This window comes from Diprion similis, chromosome 1, assembly GCF_021155765.1.
Source record: "Diprion similis isolate iyDipSimi1 chromosome 1, iyDipSimi1.1, whole genome shotgun sequence".
Classification (NCBI taxonomy): Eukaryota; Metazoa; Arthropoda; class Insecta; order Hymenoptera; family Diprionidae; genus Diprion; species Diprion similis.
The window spans coordinates 7,889,161-7,903,053 of NC_060105.1; the positions used below are offsets into that span (position 1 = coordinate 7,889,161).

The following is a 13,893-nucleotide window of genomic DNA, read 5'->3' on the forward strand; positions in this document are numbered from 1 at the left end:
TGCGTTTTTTTTTTTTTTTTTTAAGTGGATGGGGGGTGGAGGGGATGCAGATTATATTATACGTTATTGCTATTTACCCGTTGGACGTTGACGAGTTTGTCGAATTGGCACTTGGCCCAGTAGTCGTCGATGCTGCAGGCTCCTTCATTTCGATTTTCCAACGGTACAAAGTTTTTCTCCAAAAATTTTTTTTATAACTTTCCCACAATTTTATACTTGTGTTTATTACTCTTTTTGCTTTTTTCTTTATATACTCATCCCGTTGTTATTATCCTTTCATAACGTTTTTCTTTTCTTCTTCTTCTTCTTCTTTTTCTTCTTCTTGTCTTTGGCACTTTCTGCAATTCTCGCTTTACGTATTCAATTTGTGCAGTTTTTTTTTGTTGTTTTTTCTTGTTGTTAATTTTTGCTTACGCTTTCCAACTTAGTTTGTTTGTTTGTTTTTTTTTTTGTTTTTATTGTTCTCTTTCCTTTGTCGATTCAACTTTCTTTACACGTTTCATGCATTAGTATACGATTTGATTACACATTATTATAAGGTACGTTGAGTTATACTGATTCTTTTGCATATAACAGACACGATGATTATTATAGTCCCTTTAAATAATGGCACGTGTGTATATTACTGATATAAATATATTATGTTATTCGATTATATGTATTGGAATGTTAGAAATTTTGTTATCCTCCGTTTTTGTTACATATTCTTGCGTATCCATGCATACAAAACGTGATCATGTGGTAAGTTTATTTTTTTTTTTTTTTTTTATAACTTGAGTGAAATTATACAATCACTTTGTAACTATAAGAGATTTTTCTTATTCTCATTAATTACCATTCTTATTTCTCATGTATATATATAAACTTTTTTTTTTTTACCTCATTTTCCACCCAATTTTTATAATTTTTTTGGTTTGCTTTTCTATATTTTTTTTTGAATAATTTGCTATACGACCGATAATAACGAATAGGATTCAACTTCACGATTTTTAATCACTATAATAATAATTGGTTCGGTTATACATGCTATAGCCATTGATTGATATTACAGAGATATATATAGGTATATATTTTTTAATATAGCATATGTATCGAGTTCAGAAAATATGGAATACCTATTGGTGTAATATATATATATGTATATATATATACACCTTATAATCTATATTACGCTTTTCTCGGCGCGAAAATTTAGACGAAAATTAATTTTCCCCTCACCCTGCATCGCTATGTTGTGTAGTTGAATTTAGTATATTTATATATATATATATGTATATATAATTACGTTATACGTAAACTGCGTATAATTATGATATTAGCGTATGCAATAACGTATTATCGTAATGCAAGTTTAAATTTCATTCGAAAAAGTCACGTGTAGTGTAATACAAGTATGTATACCTATGTTTCATTGATAAAGAGGTATTCAATCACTGTATAATAAACAATCTCTCGTCGAATCTATTCAAGGTGATATTACATGCGAAATGTACAACAAATATAAACGATATTGTATCTAATTATTATCGGAAGAACTTACGAACGACTACGTTTTTTCATACTAAAAAATGATCGGTTCAAAGTTATCATTCTTTATCCGTAACTTTAACTTTATCATTAGTCCCGTTTTTCTTTTGCTTTTCTTTTTTCTTTTTTTTCTTCTTCCATGTTTTTGTTCATAAATTTTTGCTACACGAGTGCTGCGTACGATACGTCGCTGTGAAATTTCCTACAATCATCGTTATGCCTGCAATCAGTGTTTTTCAGCCGAAAAAATTAGCTTTATCTTTTGCCTTTCCTACATTCAATCTCATTACCATTCGGATAAACGAATACCTGGTATATAAGTAGATATATAATCACTCGAATCACCGGCTAATTGTACATACGAAATTGAAAAAATACACTTTTCTCTATAACCCCCTGTAATTAACCGTCCTAATACTCTCTAATCATTAATTAGAGCTACAAAAGTTCGTTCGTTCGATTCGTTACTACAAAATTATGATAGTTATTTATTATCGTTTTGCTCCATGTGGTTTCTTTTTTTTGTTCTTTTCTTGTTTCGTCCCTTCGGTGATATTATTTCGTCATTATTATTATTATTATTATTATTGTTATTATTATTATTATTATTATTGTTAATATATTCGGAATTCATTTTGTTTTTTTTTTCCATTTGTCAGACGTTATAATGTTTGTGAAATTTTATGATTTTTACTTCACTCAATTTTTTTTTTTTTACCCCAATTTCCGTAACAATATTTATTTTGTCTGTTTCGTTCTTTGAGAAAAACTTTCTTTTTTTTTTTATCCCTCCGTACGAACACAAAAATCACTCCAACCCTCGTGATTTTATACTATAACAATTATTGGACATTAAAATTGGATATTAAAGAATACAGAATGAAAGAATCAACGTAGAAGAACAAACAGACACAAAAAGACTGTCTACCGTGTACAGTGATAAAATTTAAAATACGAGACAGCATTGTTGGGATATTTTTTTTTTTCTCTCTTTCCTATATTTGTTCATTTCTTCCTCATTTTTTATTTATTTATTTATTTATTTTTTGTTCTTGTTATCGTTGCCGTTGTTGTCGTTTAATTTCTTGCTTCCTCTTGATCGTATCAATTATAATCCCCGAGACTGTTACACTAATTTATTTGATATATATATATATATATATATATATACATACGCACATACACGTATATACATCAATATATACGTATATACGAATACGCCTAGGTATACATATAGATACGACGCAAAGCACTGTCTGTATATGTATATACACGTATGTATATACATGCATATAGTCGGTCGGTTAGTTTTGTTAGTCGGGAAAGAAGCACCGTGTATTATCCATTCGCTAGTTAGGATAAGTCAGCTGGTAGTAGTCCCCACCCGTAGAGTCCTCAGCGATTTGCATTTGCTTCACTCGCTTTATAAGCTCGCTAGAACACAAAACACTCCCACTGAATGATCCGCTCACTCGATACACACACACACACACACACACACACACACACACACACCATCCAGATAATCAACTAACTAATTTATCATTGAATAATTAATTATTATAGTATAATTATTACTGTACGTTATGTAATTACATTATACCTATGTATATGCATATGCAGTCAATTTGTAAATTATACATCAAACTTTAAAAATTCCGGCGACTGTATGTATTATATCTATTAATATGCATACAAATTATTTGTAAAAAAATATAATGCAACTGTTGTATCTCATCGTGTCTAAACACTCGTTAATTTATACATAATACTTCTTTGTTTTATTTTTGTTTTTTTGTTTTTTTCTTTTTAACCCGCCAATATATACCTATATAAACTTTGCTTGTATACATAAACGTTCAACAGCACAATGGCTTGACATGTGATAATACGTGAAGATGAATTTTCCCGCCGATCGCAATTTTCATATCCTTCCAGAGCTAACTGTATTATACATATATATCAACTTCTTGTGTGTAGGCAGAAATATATAATTCTCTCTCTCTCTCTCTATCTCTCTCTCTCTTTTTGTATACATACATATTATTGTTAAAAATTTATATTACTCTGGAAAGATGTGTAAAATTAATATCGGCTCTATGCGTGTAACGATTGACGATCCGACAAAAACAATCAATGCACGATATTCAGCTGATGATGAATAATTTTATATATATATATAGACGAAGAAACAAGAAACGAAAAAAAAAAAATAATCCATGACAATAATTCACAGATAAGAATTAAATTTGTAAAAGCTATGTGGGTGTAAGTAAATGTTGTTCCTTTCGTATCAATCTTGTACAAAGAAAAAAGAGAGAAGTTATATTATGATTATTATTATTTTTTTTTTTTATGGCAAATAAGTTTGATGCACAAAAATTGAACAAATCACGGGTACCAACAAAATTTTCAACATCCATACACGATGTATATTACAACTTATATATACTTGATCATAATTTATAATATAATCGTATCCGCACGATTTATAAATTAATATAATTTATAAATTGTTATGAAAATTTTAAACGTAGAAAAATTATTGTTATTATTAATGTTATTATTGTATTTGTTTTATTTCTCAAACACTGTATGTTTAATTTATACACGCGGTCGAAAATCACCCGCTTGTATTACATTATTATACACTCGAAAAGAAAGAAAAATTAATTAAACGGAAAAAAAAAAAAAAAAAAAAAAAGAACCGTGAAGAAATGATGAGAATAACAGACTTTCGACAAAATGACGGAAGTTTAACGAACGTAGATCCGCACACGAGGAGCGCCGAGAGCGAACTGTAGTCTCTAGGCTCTGCAAAGCTAGTTTTTCCTACCGATACAGCTTAATGCGCGGTTAGGACTCGGTCACTAATTTTGGACGCATTCTCTGGCGCTGTCGGTCCGTTTACTCAACGTATCTCAGCGATTCGTTACAAACCGAACCAATTCGAACTAAATTTTCAATTATCTTCCTCCTTTAAAAAGAACTTTTCCTTTTTCCGAACAAGAAAATTGATACACGAAAGACAGAATTGATCGCGAGGCGAACGAGGACGGTTAGGTATGAAAATTGGAAAACGCCTCTATATTTTGTCAGGAAATACAACCGACGAAGCGGGTAGAAAAAACCGAAACAATGGCGACGCACAAAACGATTTGGCGATGCGAAAGCAGCTTTGCAAATATTTATTTCTCGTCCTTTATTTAATGATTCGAAATTGTCAAAGAAAATTTGGATATTATTTTTCAGTACGCGTAATACGGACTTGAAGATTTTACTACCTACAAGTTATTCCAATTTTTATTCCATCATTTCGAATTCGCTACATGATTATCTCAACGGCGTATAAATATAATAAAATATATATTATTGGGTTCACGTTCTATTTTTACGAAAGTTAAACGATCATTTTAACGGTTGATCCTTATAAATCGCAGAATCGATTTGCTCCTTCTTCCTTTCACCGTAGTGTATTGATTGAATAAAAAATAATTGAGCGACTGTTTTGTTTAAATTTAAATATTGTTATCATCATTTTTCTCGACAGTTCTACTTTCTCAATCTTAGCCGAGTAGGTAGATTTTCTTACCGATTTACTGTCATCTGTCAACAGCCATGATATGAATGGTAAAGTTGATCAAATTTCCTTCCACATATTCGTGCAATATTGTATAAGTTAGACGGAAAAAGGTACCTTAACGATGTAAGGAATAATGCCCAACTTACAGAGATGAAACGAAGCGAGTATTTTCATCTTATTTTCAAGAAGAAGAAGCTATCGTAATTATGTGTGAAATCAATGTAGGTGAACAATTTTAGTGAAAATCTTATACCTCCTCATATATACATATTTGATCAAATTTGAGGGTAAATATGGAAATGTACGGATATGAAATATACAGGACGAAGCATTGTAGTAAACTTGGGCTTAGCGACAGAAATAGTTGGTCGATTTATCGAGCGACTCGACCTGCAGGAACTATATATATATATATAATAATATGTATAATGTATACACTCCCTTACACTGCATGCGACAAAATATTTTATACATATTATTCCTAAAATATTTCATGGTCTACTTCTCCGGCTTCAGTTCGTAAAACACTTTCGAATAAATCGCTTCGATACGGAGGGGAGAGAAAAATCACAACGAAAGAAGTGTAATAAAAGTAAATAAAAAAAAAAATGACATCATTTATCAAGATAGATTTTCCTTCGTGCGAGAAAATTGCATTAAATGAAAGGAGGGGGAGGATTAATATTTACTTGAATGAATAGAAAACTAAAAAAATAAGAACAAATAATTCAAAATAGTCGAATACGTTCTCGAACCGGCGAATATTCAAGAATTTTCATTTCTTTATTTATTTTTTTAATTTAGCGACAGATTTAAACGGTCTGAATCAAACGTTTAGTTTCTTTCAGGCATAATTCTTTCAGAATGAAGACCACAAGTGTGCTGCAGTATTATCTACATGGCTGTCTATCTATAAAATATCTGTAAAACCATGTCGCAGGATGAGAGTTTTATTTTTCATGAGAATCGCGTTGCTTCCGGCGTTGAGTTCAAAATATCGACGGGAAACATGATCCGTGACGTCACTCCCCTAATATCCTGTTGCAATTACCGAATTAAAATGGACCCCGTTTGAATTCTGATACACAGCTGGGAATTTACGAGGCTTCATGATGATCGTTACGCCAATTTAGATCGTACCACTAGACAGAAACACGACGATAATTGATAATACGATAATTATCAACACTTTCTATATGCCCATGCCGTTATAAAATAATAACAGCAGTGCAACTATATTAATAATTGTATGAACTTGAACTGCAATTGAGCGATAATTCATTACACGCGTGTTTGTCGTTATATCTTTATACAAAAATTACTCGTCGTTGAAGTGGTGGGAACAACTTAGTGAGTTGGGTTAAGGGTGAGTCACAGTGTGATTCAAATGCAAAGGTTCCGAGCACATCGTGTGTGCAAAGTACGTCGATCCATACTTTTACGTCCATGCATGCGACAATCCCTTGTATAGTTCATTTGACGCATAAAATAAATACACGCCTACAGGTAACAGATGCTTGCTGGTTGTAAAGATGACTCATCGTCGACCCTCTTAAAACGTGTGAACATTCTCTACCATTTCACTTTTTCCTTTTGCTCCTTTCGCATTTTGCACAATACCGCAGTAAACGCGGTGCGATATCCGAATCTCGACCTTACCGACTGATCTCAAGATTCCAAAACTTTTCATAGGCGATTCGCCTGCATATATGCAATTTAGGGTACACCCTGATAAAAAATACGCCTGCATTTATGCAATTTGGGATACATTTCAACGACCATGCTCCTGTATTTTGGCAACACCGATCGGTGAAATGTATCCAGGGTTGCCTAAACGCAGGCGGATTTCGTTAAGAACGTATTACCCCTGCGTTAAATTGCCCGTCAGACATATTAATTTTTCATGCAATATTGCGGTAAGCGTTGATTGAATATCAACTGTCAACAACGTGTTCTAGATCCGTTTTTGTCATTTTACACTGGCGAAATTCATCAATCGATGATGAATATAACGATCGTTGCACGCGTACCTATGTTATATTTATGTATATATCTATGTACAAACGATTATTATAAGCGTGGCATGAGTATTTCGTATAACACATGAGTAGATAAAGCTTCTACGAGGATGCATTATCTTTCGAATGACAATAAACATGGCGTAGTGGACCATTCATGTAGATGAATCAAAAACTTCCCACCACCATTATCACCAAACACATATTACATGATATTATATGACTAACTCGCCGTAACAGAGGCGCATGCATGCGAAATTCGAAGCAAAATTTATCACAAAGATCAACCATGACTCAGATTAAATGTGCACAAATATAATGTTTTACAGAGCGGCCATGAAAAGTCGAATTCACAATCCAACATATGTTCCAGATTTTCTTCAAGCAAAACCCCATTTTAATCCTTGTATTATTTTCTTTCACAAAGTCTTACTTTGATATGTGAAAAATCTTTGATATTTCAATACTCCATAACTTTTCTATTCATTCAAGAATAGACTCAACATTTGACTCAACAATTTTTCACGGTACATCATGGGATATCTTACCATTTCCAGGTATTTCAAAATTCCGACTTTTACGACACCTCCGTGTAACACTTTTGATTTTCGTTCGTTAACAGTTAACAGAACACCGAGGAAAAAATTTCTTCACTATTTGAAAATAATTTCGTAAACAATTTTTATAGATTAACAAAAGCCAAAATCGACAATTCCTTTCTTTCAGTTAAATTTCAATCAGTAAACTATGAATCATGTTCCGACTGTCAACGAAAACGCAGTTAAACGTGGTATAAAGTAAATAAAAAACATATACGTATACACACCCGGATTCCGTAGTGGTGTGGTGATTGTTGTTGTTGTTGGCGTTAAGATTGTTGTTATTAGAATTGGAATGTGTTTGTTGTATCGAATGATGAGCCCCCAGTAAGCAGCTCCATTCTCGCATAACTTCCTCCCCTTGAGCCTCGAGTTCAGACAGTATAGTGGCGTCGTCCATCTCGTGCAACGCTGTATTCGAATCTAGCCTGTAACCATATAAATAAATAAACAAATAAATAAATAAATAAATAATAAATAATAAGATGAGAAAACTGATCGTCCTCTTTCGCTCTTCGTTTCTTCCCCCTCCTTCCTTCGACCTTCATAACACGTTTACACGTGTATTTGACATGAATAAAATTTTATTTACCGATGAGTAGGTTCTTCGTATGAACTAGCGTCGCTGCGTTCGTAATCGAGCATCAAATCGTCGGAGGCGATAGATTCGCACGGTGACAAAGTGTCCACGCTTCCAGCACGACTGATTCTCCGACCATGCATCGGACTGCTTTCGACGCTTTTTCCGTGGACTCGGGTGGCTGCAAAAAGTGGAATAAAAATCAGTCCAATCGACAGTATAATAAAACTTCTGAAAGATCAATATTCAATCGCGTGACGAAGACGATGAAAAGCTTCATAACGAACTCACCGGTCTTAGGATGAGACTCGACAAGAGTGTAGCTGTTCTCGTTGACCTGATTGTTGACGATACCGGTCTGCTGCAATTCGTGACCAACCCTGACGGTCTCGTCGAAAGTGAGTCCAGGCTGATCGGCGATTTCATCGTCGAAGAACTCGCGTCCTTCGGATAGACTGAGTGAGTTAGAAGCGTTGGTCGGAGTCCCAGGACTGTCATCATCAATGGTGTTACCGGATTTCTCCATGACATTTTCCTTCCTCGACACCTTACCGTCGGACTGAGTAATACTGGCTGTCGGACTATCGAATAGACTGTCAACCGGAGACGTCTCGTCGTCGATCATGGTCGTCGCGGTTGCAGCGGCGGCGGCAAAAGCCGGATCTTCAATGGTGAGCAAAACTGATCTCAAATTGGTCTTTGGCACTTGATTTTGCGCTATCTTACCCTGACTCGATGCCGCGATAATCATCGCCTTTTTCATCTCCGCGTTATTATAGTTTGCCCTGCACTCGTCGCTCGAACTAAACGAGTACTCATCGGCCATCGCCTCGCCGTGTCCATACTCAGGATCGTCGCTGCTCGGTGGACTGAAGTCGGACTTAACAGACGGCACCTTTTCGTACCGTGACCTGTCCTTGTAGCCCTTTTCCTCACCGAGTCCCTCGTCGTAACCCTCCGAGGAAGTGATTGACACGGAATCGTTGTACCTGTTATCCTTATTAATTACCCTCTGATACTGTGATGTCCTCTCGCGGACAAGACCTGTGTTCAAATTAACATTAGCGAAGGACTTCGGCAGAGTTATAACCGATATCTCGGTAACTGTACTGTCGTCATGAACATCCCGAACGTCGAAACTCTTCCCGTTAACGACCATCCTGAGATTCCTCGGTCTGACTTGCTGCCCTCCACTTCCTGCACCACCTCCTCGCCGTCCAATCGTCGGACTTCCGCCACAATTGTCCAGATAATCAACAGTCCTTGCCTGTCCTCCGCTCTCGTCACCGAGACATCCGAACTGACTTCCGATACCAGAATCTTCGGTACCAGATCCCTCCTTGGAACTCGACGTGCATTTAGACACAGTTGATATCTTCCGGCTCTGATTGGCAGCCGTCTTTGCGGTCTTCGAGTTCGATTCATTGTTGTTCATCCTAACGGCAAACTGCGGCTGAGGTAAATGACTCGTGTGTAGAGTGTACTTACTGATCGGTTCCTGGCCATAAGACGACCTCTGAGTTTCGTTGCTGCCGCCACCGCCGCCACCGCCGCCACCGACGACGGTGGTGTTGTTGTTGTGGTGGTTGTAGGGCGAGCCTACCGGCGATGGTCTCAGCTTCGACACGATCGGGGTGTTGTTCGCAGTTGTGTAGACTCTACGGTTGGTCTGTAACTTTCCGTGGAAGTTGTAATCAGCTCCGGACGTCTTCTCGTGGTTGTTGTACTGACTCCCGTTGTGGCTGGCACACACATCCCCGACTTTGTCGGTGTATCGTAGCGGCTGCGGTTGCCTGAACCCGAACCTGTTGGTCCTCACGGAAGTCCCGGTGGCTTCTTTCTTCGGGGGTGCAAGCCTCGGCGTTGATCTTCCCGAGGAGGCGTTATGGCCCCGGTAATTGCTCTCCTCGTCGTTCCGACGGACCGAACGATCGCTCTCGTGTCCTGCTGACTTCGAACGCCGGCCATGAGACGACAGCGATCCCCCGACTTCCGACGAGAAAGAACCCGTCACTGGCATCGGTATACCGGATGTTGGACGTCGGCGAAATCCAAACGACATGGCGGTCCCCCTTGTGTATGGCGAGCCCCGCTTCGCCGCACTTCTGTTGTCTCCCTGGATTTTTTATGAGAGAAAATTACAATATTAATAACACATGATTAATTATGGTTAATGTACGTTATAACTAAAAGATCGATTTTTAAACATTGAAAATTTTTTTTATTTGCGTTAATGATCGATTTCAAATGACCTGTATTACGTATACACACATATATGTATATATGTGTTGACAAGTGATTGTACACACCGACATGTGAAATATTTCTGCTGTATAATATAATCGCTGCACTTTCGACCTTTTCGGATTTTATCTCTCAAGCTCAGCTCAACAAGATTCGTATTTATTCCGTTTTGTCTCGAACAGCAGAGACAATAAATGACGCGAATGTGCGCAGATATATATGCATATATGTATAAACGCAAATGTGAATGGATATAAAATGGTGTTGATTGTTCGACGTTCAAACGTTTTAAGATGAGAAGCCTCGCGCATGTAATAATCAGTAGGTATAATAATTATAAGGTCACCCGTGTTTCGGCGCATTTACGCACACCTGTATATAATTTATTATACCCTCGCGTTATCTTGCATGAAAAATAATACCTTGGATAAGCATTGATCGATATCAATTGACAGGAAATCCCGATTCCCTCATGAAAGAATAAATTGCTGATCGATCGGCAATTCATAATCGCAGAGATATGCTCCATATCGTGACAAATAAATACGACTAACTTTTTTCAGTTAATTATCATCGTTGCTACACAAAGAAATTCTCCGATCCACGCGCTGATATATATTTATATATATGATACCTACTAGCATTCGAATTATATTTCTGTATCTTTTTTTTCAAATTTTTCCAAAAATGAGAATTTAGAACGAATAATTATTAACAAACATGCGTGAATTTAATCTCACCACTCGTGTTGTGAGTTACTTTTTCTGTATAAAGTCATACATTGTTCAAGGAATTGTCACGCCTAGATTTATATCGGAACAATAAGAGTTCAGCAACTAGGCTTTGCGGTTGCGAATGTGACGCATTTGTATGCGTATATCATATACAAAGAAGAATGGCACTTCGTTCGTTATCGTCGAAATCACCATCGCGAATTGAGTATTTTGTTCTTCTTTTTCTCTTTTTCTTTTAACCCATCTTACGACAAGCTCCTTCGACTTTGTACCGTGCGATTAAACGGATCGTGTCATGAGACAAGGTGTCTGTTTTTGCATATATAAGTATATATATAATAATATAATATATATATACACTTATGTATGTATGGATATACACACAAAGCAGTTGAAAAATCGAATAATGATATTGCGCGAAACCTTGCCGATGTGTACATATATTTATAATGTGAAATGAACTTGTTAGTTTGTTTGTTGGTTTGTTTTTTCTTTGATTTTTTTTCCCCCTATATTATTCGTTTTTTTTTGCGAAAGATACTCGCACAAACAGAGTCTAACGAAACATGTAATACAGACGGCTAATAGCGAGTCTGCAATTATTCGGATAAGATGCGTGACTCCCGAAACGATTTGTGAGCAGAAACTACCACGACCTTGTCAACTGACATGAAAGAGAGAGACAAAAGATTGAAACTTAATCACGAAACATAACGAAACAAGGACGGTATATAATATAGAGATAGATAGATAGATTTAATCTCTCTGCGGCGAGGAAAGATAATAATCAACTAAAATCCGACATCTCAATCTCTCTCTCTCTCTCTCTCTCTCTTTCTCTCTGTACATCGAAACACAATGCGTATCGAATGTCCATTTCAAGTGTAAAGAAAGAATATTGAAAAAAAGTGAAAGAAAAGATAAAGAAAAACGAAACATGGGCGAAAAAATTCACGATCCACGGTACAACGATTGTGATAAAATTTGTATATATAACTCATAAGAGAAACATCAAATTTCGATTCCTTTAAGCGAATAAACACTTTTCTCGTCTCTCCGTATCCTTTGTATATACTCAAGTTTCCTCCTGGACCACGGTACAACGTAAGTGGTGTGTATATATATATATATATATATATATATATATATATATATATATATATATATATAAGTGAAGCTGAGGAGCTTGTGAAGAAATAAGAGCGTGAGAATGTATTTTTGGAAGCTGCGGTATAGTTGGGCAAAAAAAAAAAAGGGGGGGGGGGAAAGAAAAAATACAGAGCAGTGCAGTGCAGTGCAGTGAGTGAGTCTCATCGAGCAGATATACGATGAGCTTAGACAACGTGACACACGCGACACTAACGCACAGTGCACATGACGACCCACGCAACTCTCGCGCGAAAATCCAAAGATTATTCGCCAATTTTCCATATCGATTATTAACTTTCGATCCCCAAATCAGCCGGTCTGAGATAGCGGCTTACCGATGACTCGCCGCGTGTTTCCTCCTTTTCGCACTCATCATCCTCCGTCCCGTAAGAATACCGTCTACGATAATCCATGATCCTCTTATGTTGTCTTGGGTAGGTACTCGAGGTTGGATATGACCAGCCGCAATGTTGTCTTCTCGTCGGAGTTGTTGGTTTCAACCTGAACCAGAGAAGAGAAGAAGAACTTCCAGGTGTATCGATTGATCGGCCGCAGTGTTCAGCCCGCAACCTCAGATATTCCGCAAAAGCTTCTCTGCGAATGGATATCACAAATCGGCGTCTAGTCCTACTTCCGTCAGGCAGGTTGTATCGCAGGTCCTCAACGCTCTGTACCGATCTTTCCTGAATTCCGTCTCGCTCGCACTGTTACTTACTCCGATTTCAACCGGCACAAACACTGTCCTCCATTTAAACTGTGTTCAGAACTCGTTCGCAGATTGATGATAAATAAATATACGCTAGACGAACATATGCACGACTATTGATATCCTTGCTGCAGGTCTTTCCTTCCTCTCCTTTCTCTCGACATACGATGATGATAACAACTCTCAACCTCTCACTCTATCATCGTTTCCCTCTTTCGATTTGCACCCCTCCCCCCCCCCCCTTTCGCCCCCCGTTTTCTTTCACCCCGAGATCGATCGTTGCAGTTTGTGTCCCAAGAACTGTGGTTATACTGACGAGGTGTGTAGAATGATTCGAATTTTCGCGACGTTCTCGAGATCGTCGAGCACTCGTTATTTCCGTATCTTCACATCGCTGCGGATTAACATCACCGCTTTCTTCTTCACCTCATCGTCGTTGGGTTTCGATGAGTATTGTAATCCAAAGTAGGAAAGCTTTTTTAAATTTCTTTTTTCCTCCTCCTCCTCTTGATCTTCTTCTTCTTCTTCTTCTTCTTGGTCTTTTCAGTTTTTCGCGGCAGTAGCAGCAGCAGCAGCAGCTCGCCTACGAGACTCTCGTTCCCGGCTCTGGCGAGTGCTGCGTTAAACTTTCGAGGGACACGACGACGGCGAGGGCGTCCGCAAAAGAGAGATTGATCCGACTAACTGCGCCGGCGTCGCGACGCTCCTCTCTTCGCCGTTTACGACTGTGGGTACCTATAGGCCAGAACGACA

General features: G+C 37.2%; 1 protein-coding gene across 2 annotated transcripts in view; it reads right to left on the reverse strand.

Moving 5' to 3' along the window:
- Window positions 1-13,893, reverse strand: part of LOC124406332 — a 52,486-nt gene that overhangs the window by 17,318 nt on the left and 21,275 nt on the right. For both annotated transcript variants that reach the window (XM_046881722.1, XM_046881731.1), the window contains 3 exons: window positions 8,599-10,423; window positions 8,320-8,488; window positions 7,955-8,155 (listed from right to left, as the gene is read on the reverse strand). In XM_046881722.1, the coding sequence (XP_046737678.1) occupies window positions 7,955-8,155; window positions 8,320-8,488; window positions 8,599-10,423 (2,195 nt within the window). The remainder of the gene's footprint in view (window positions 1-7,954; window positions 8,156-8,319; window positions 8,489-8,598; window positions 10,424-13,893) is intronic.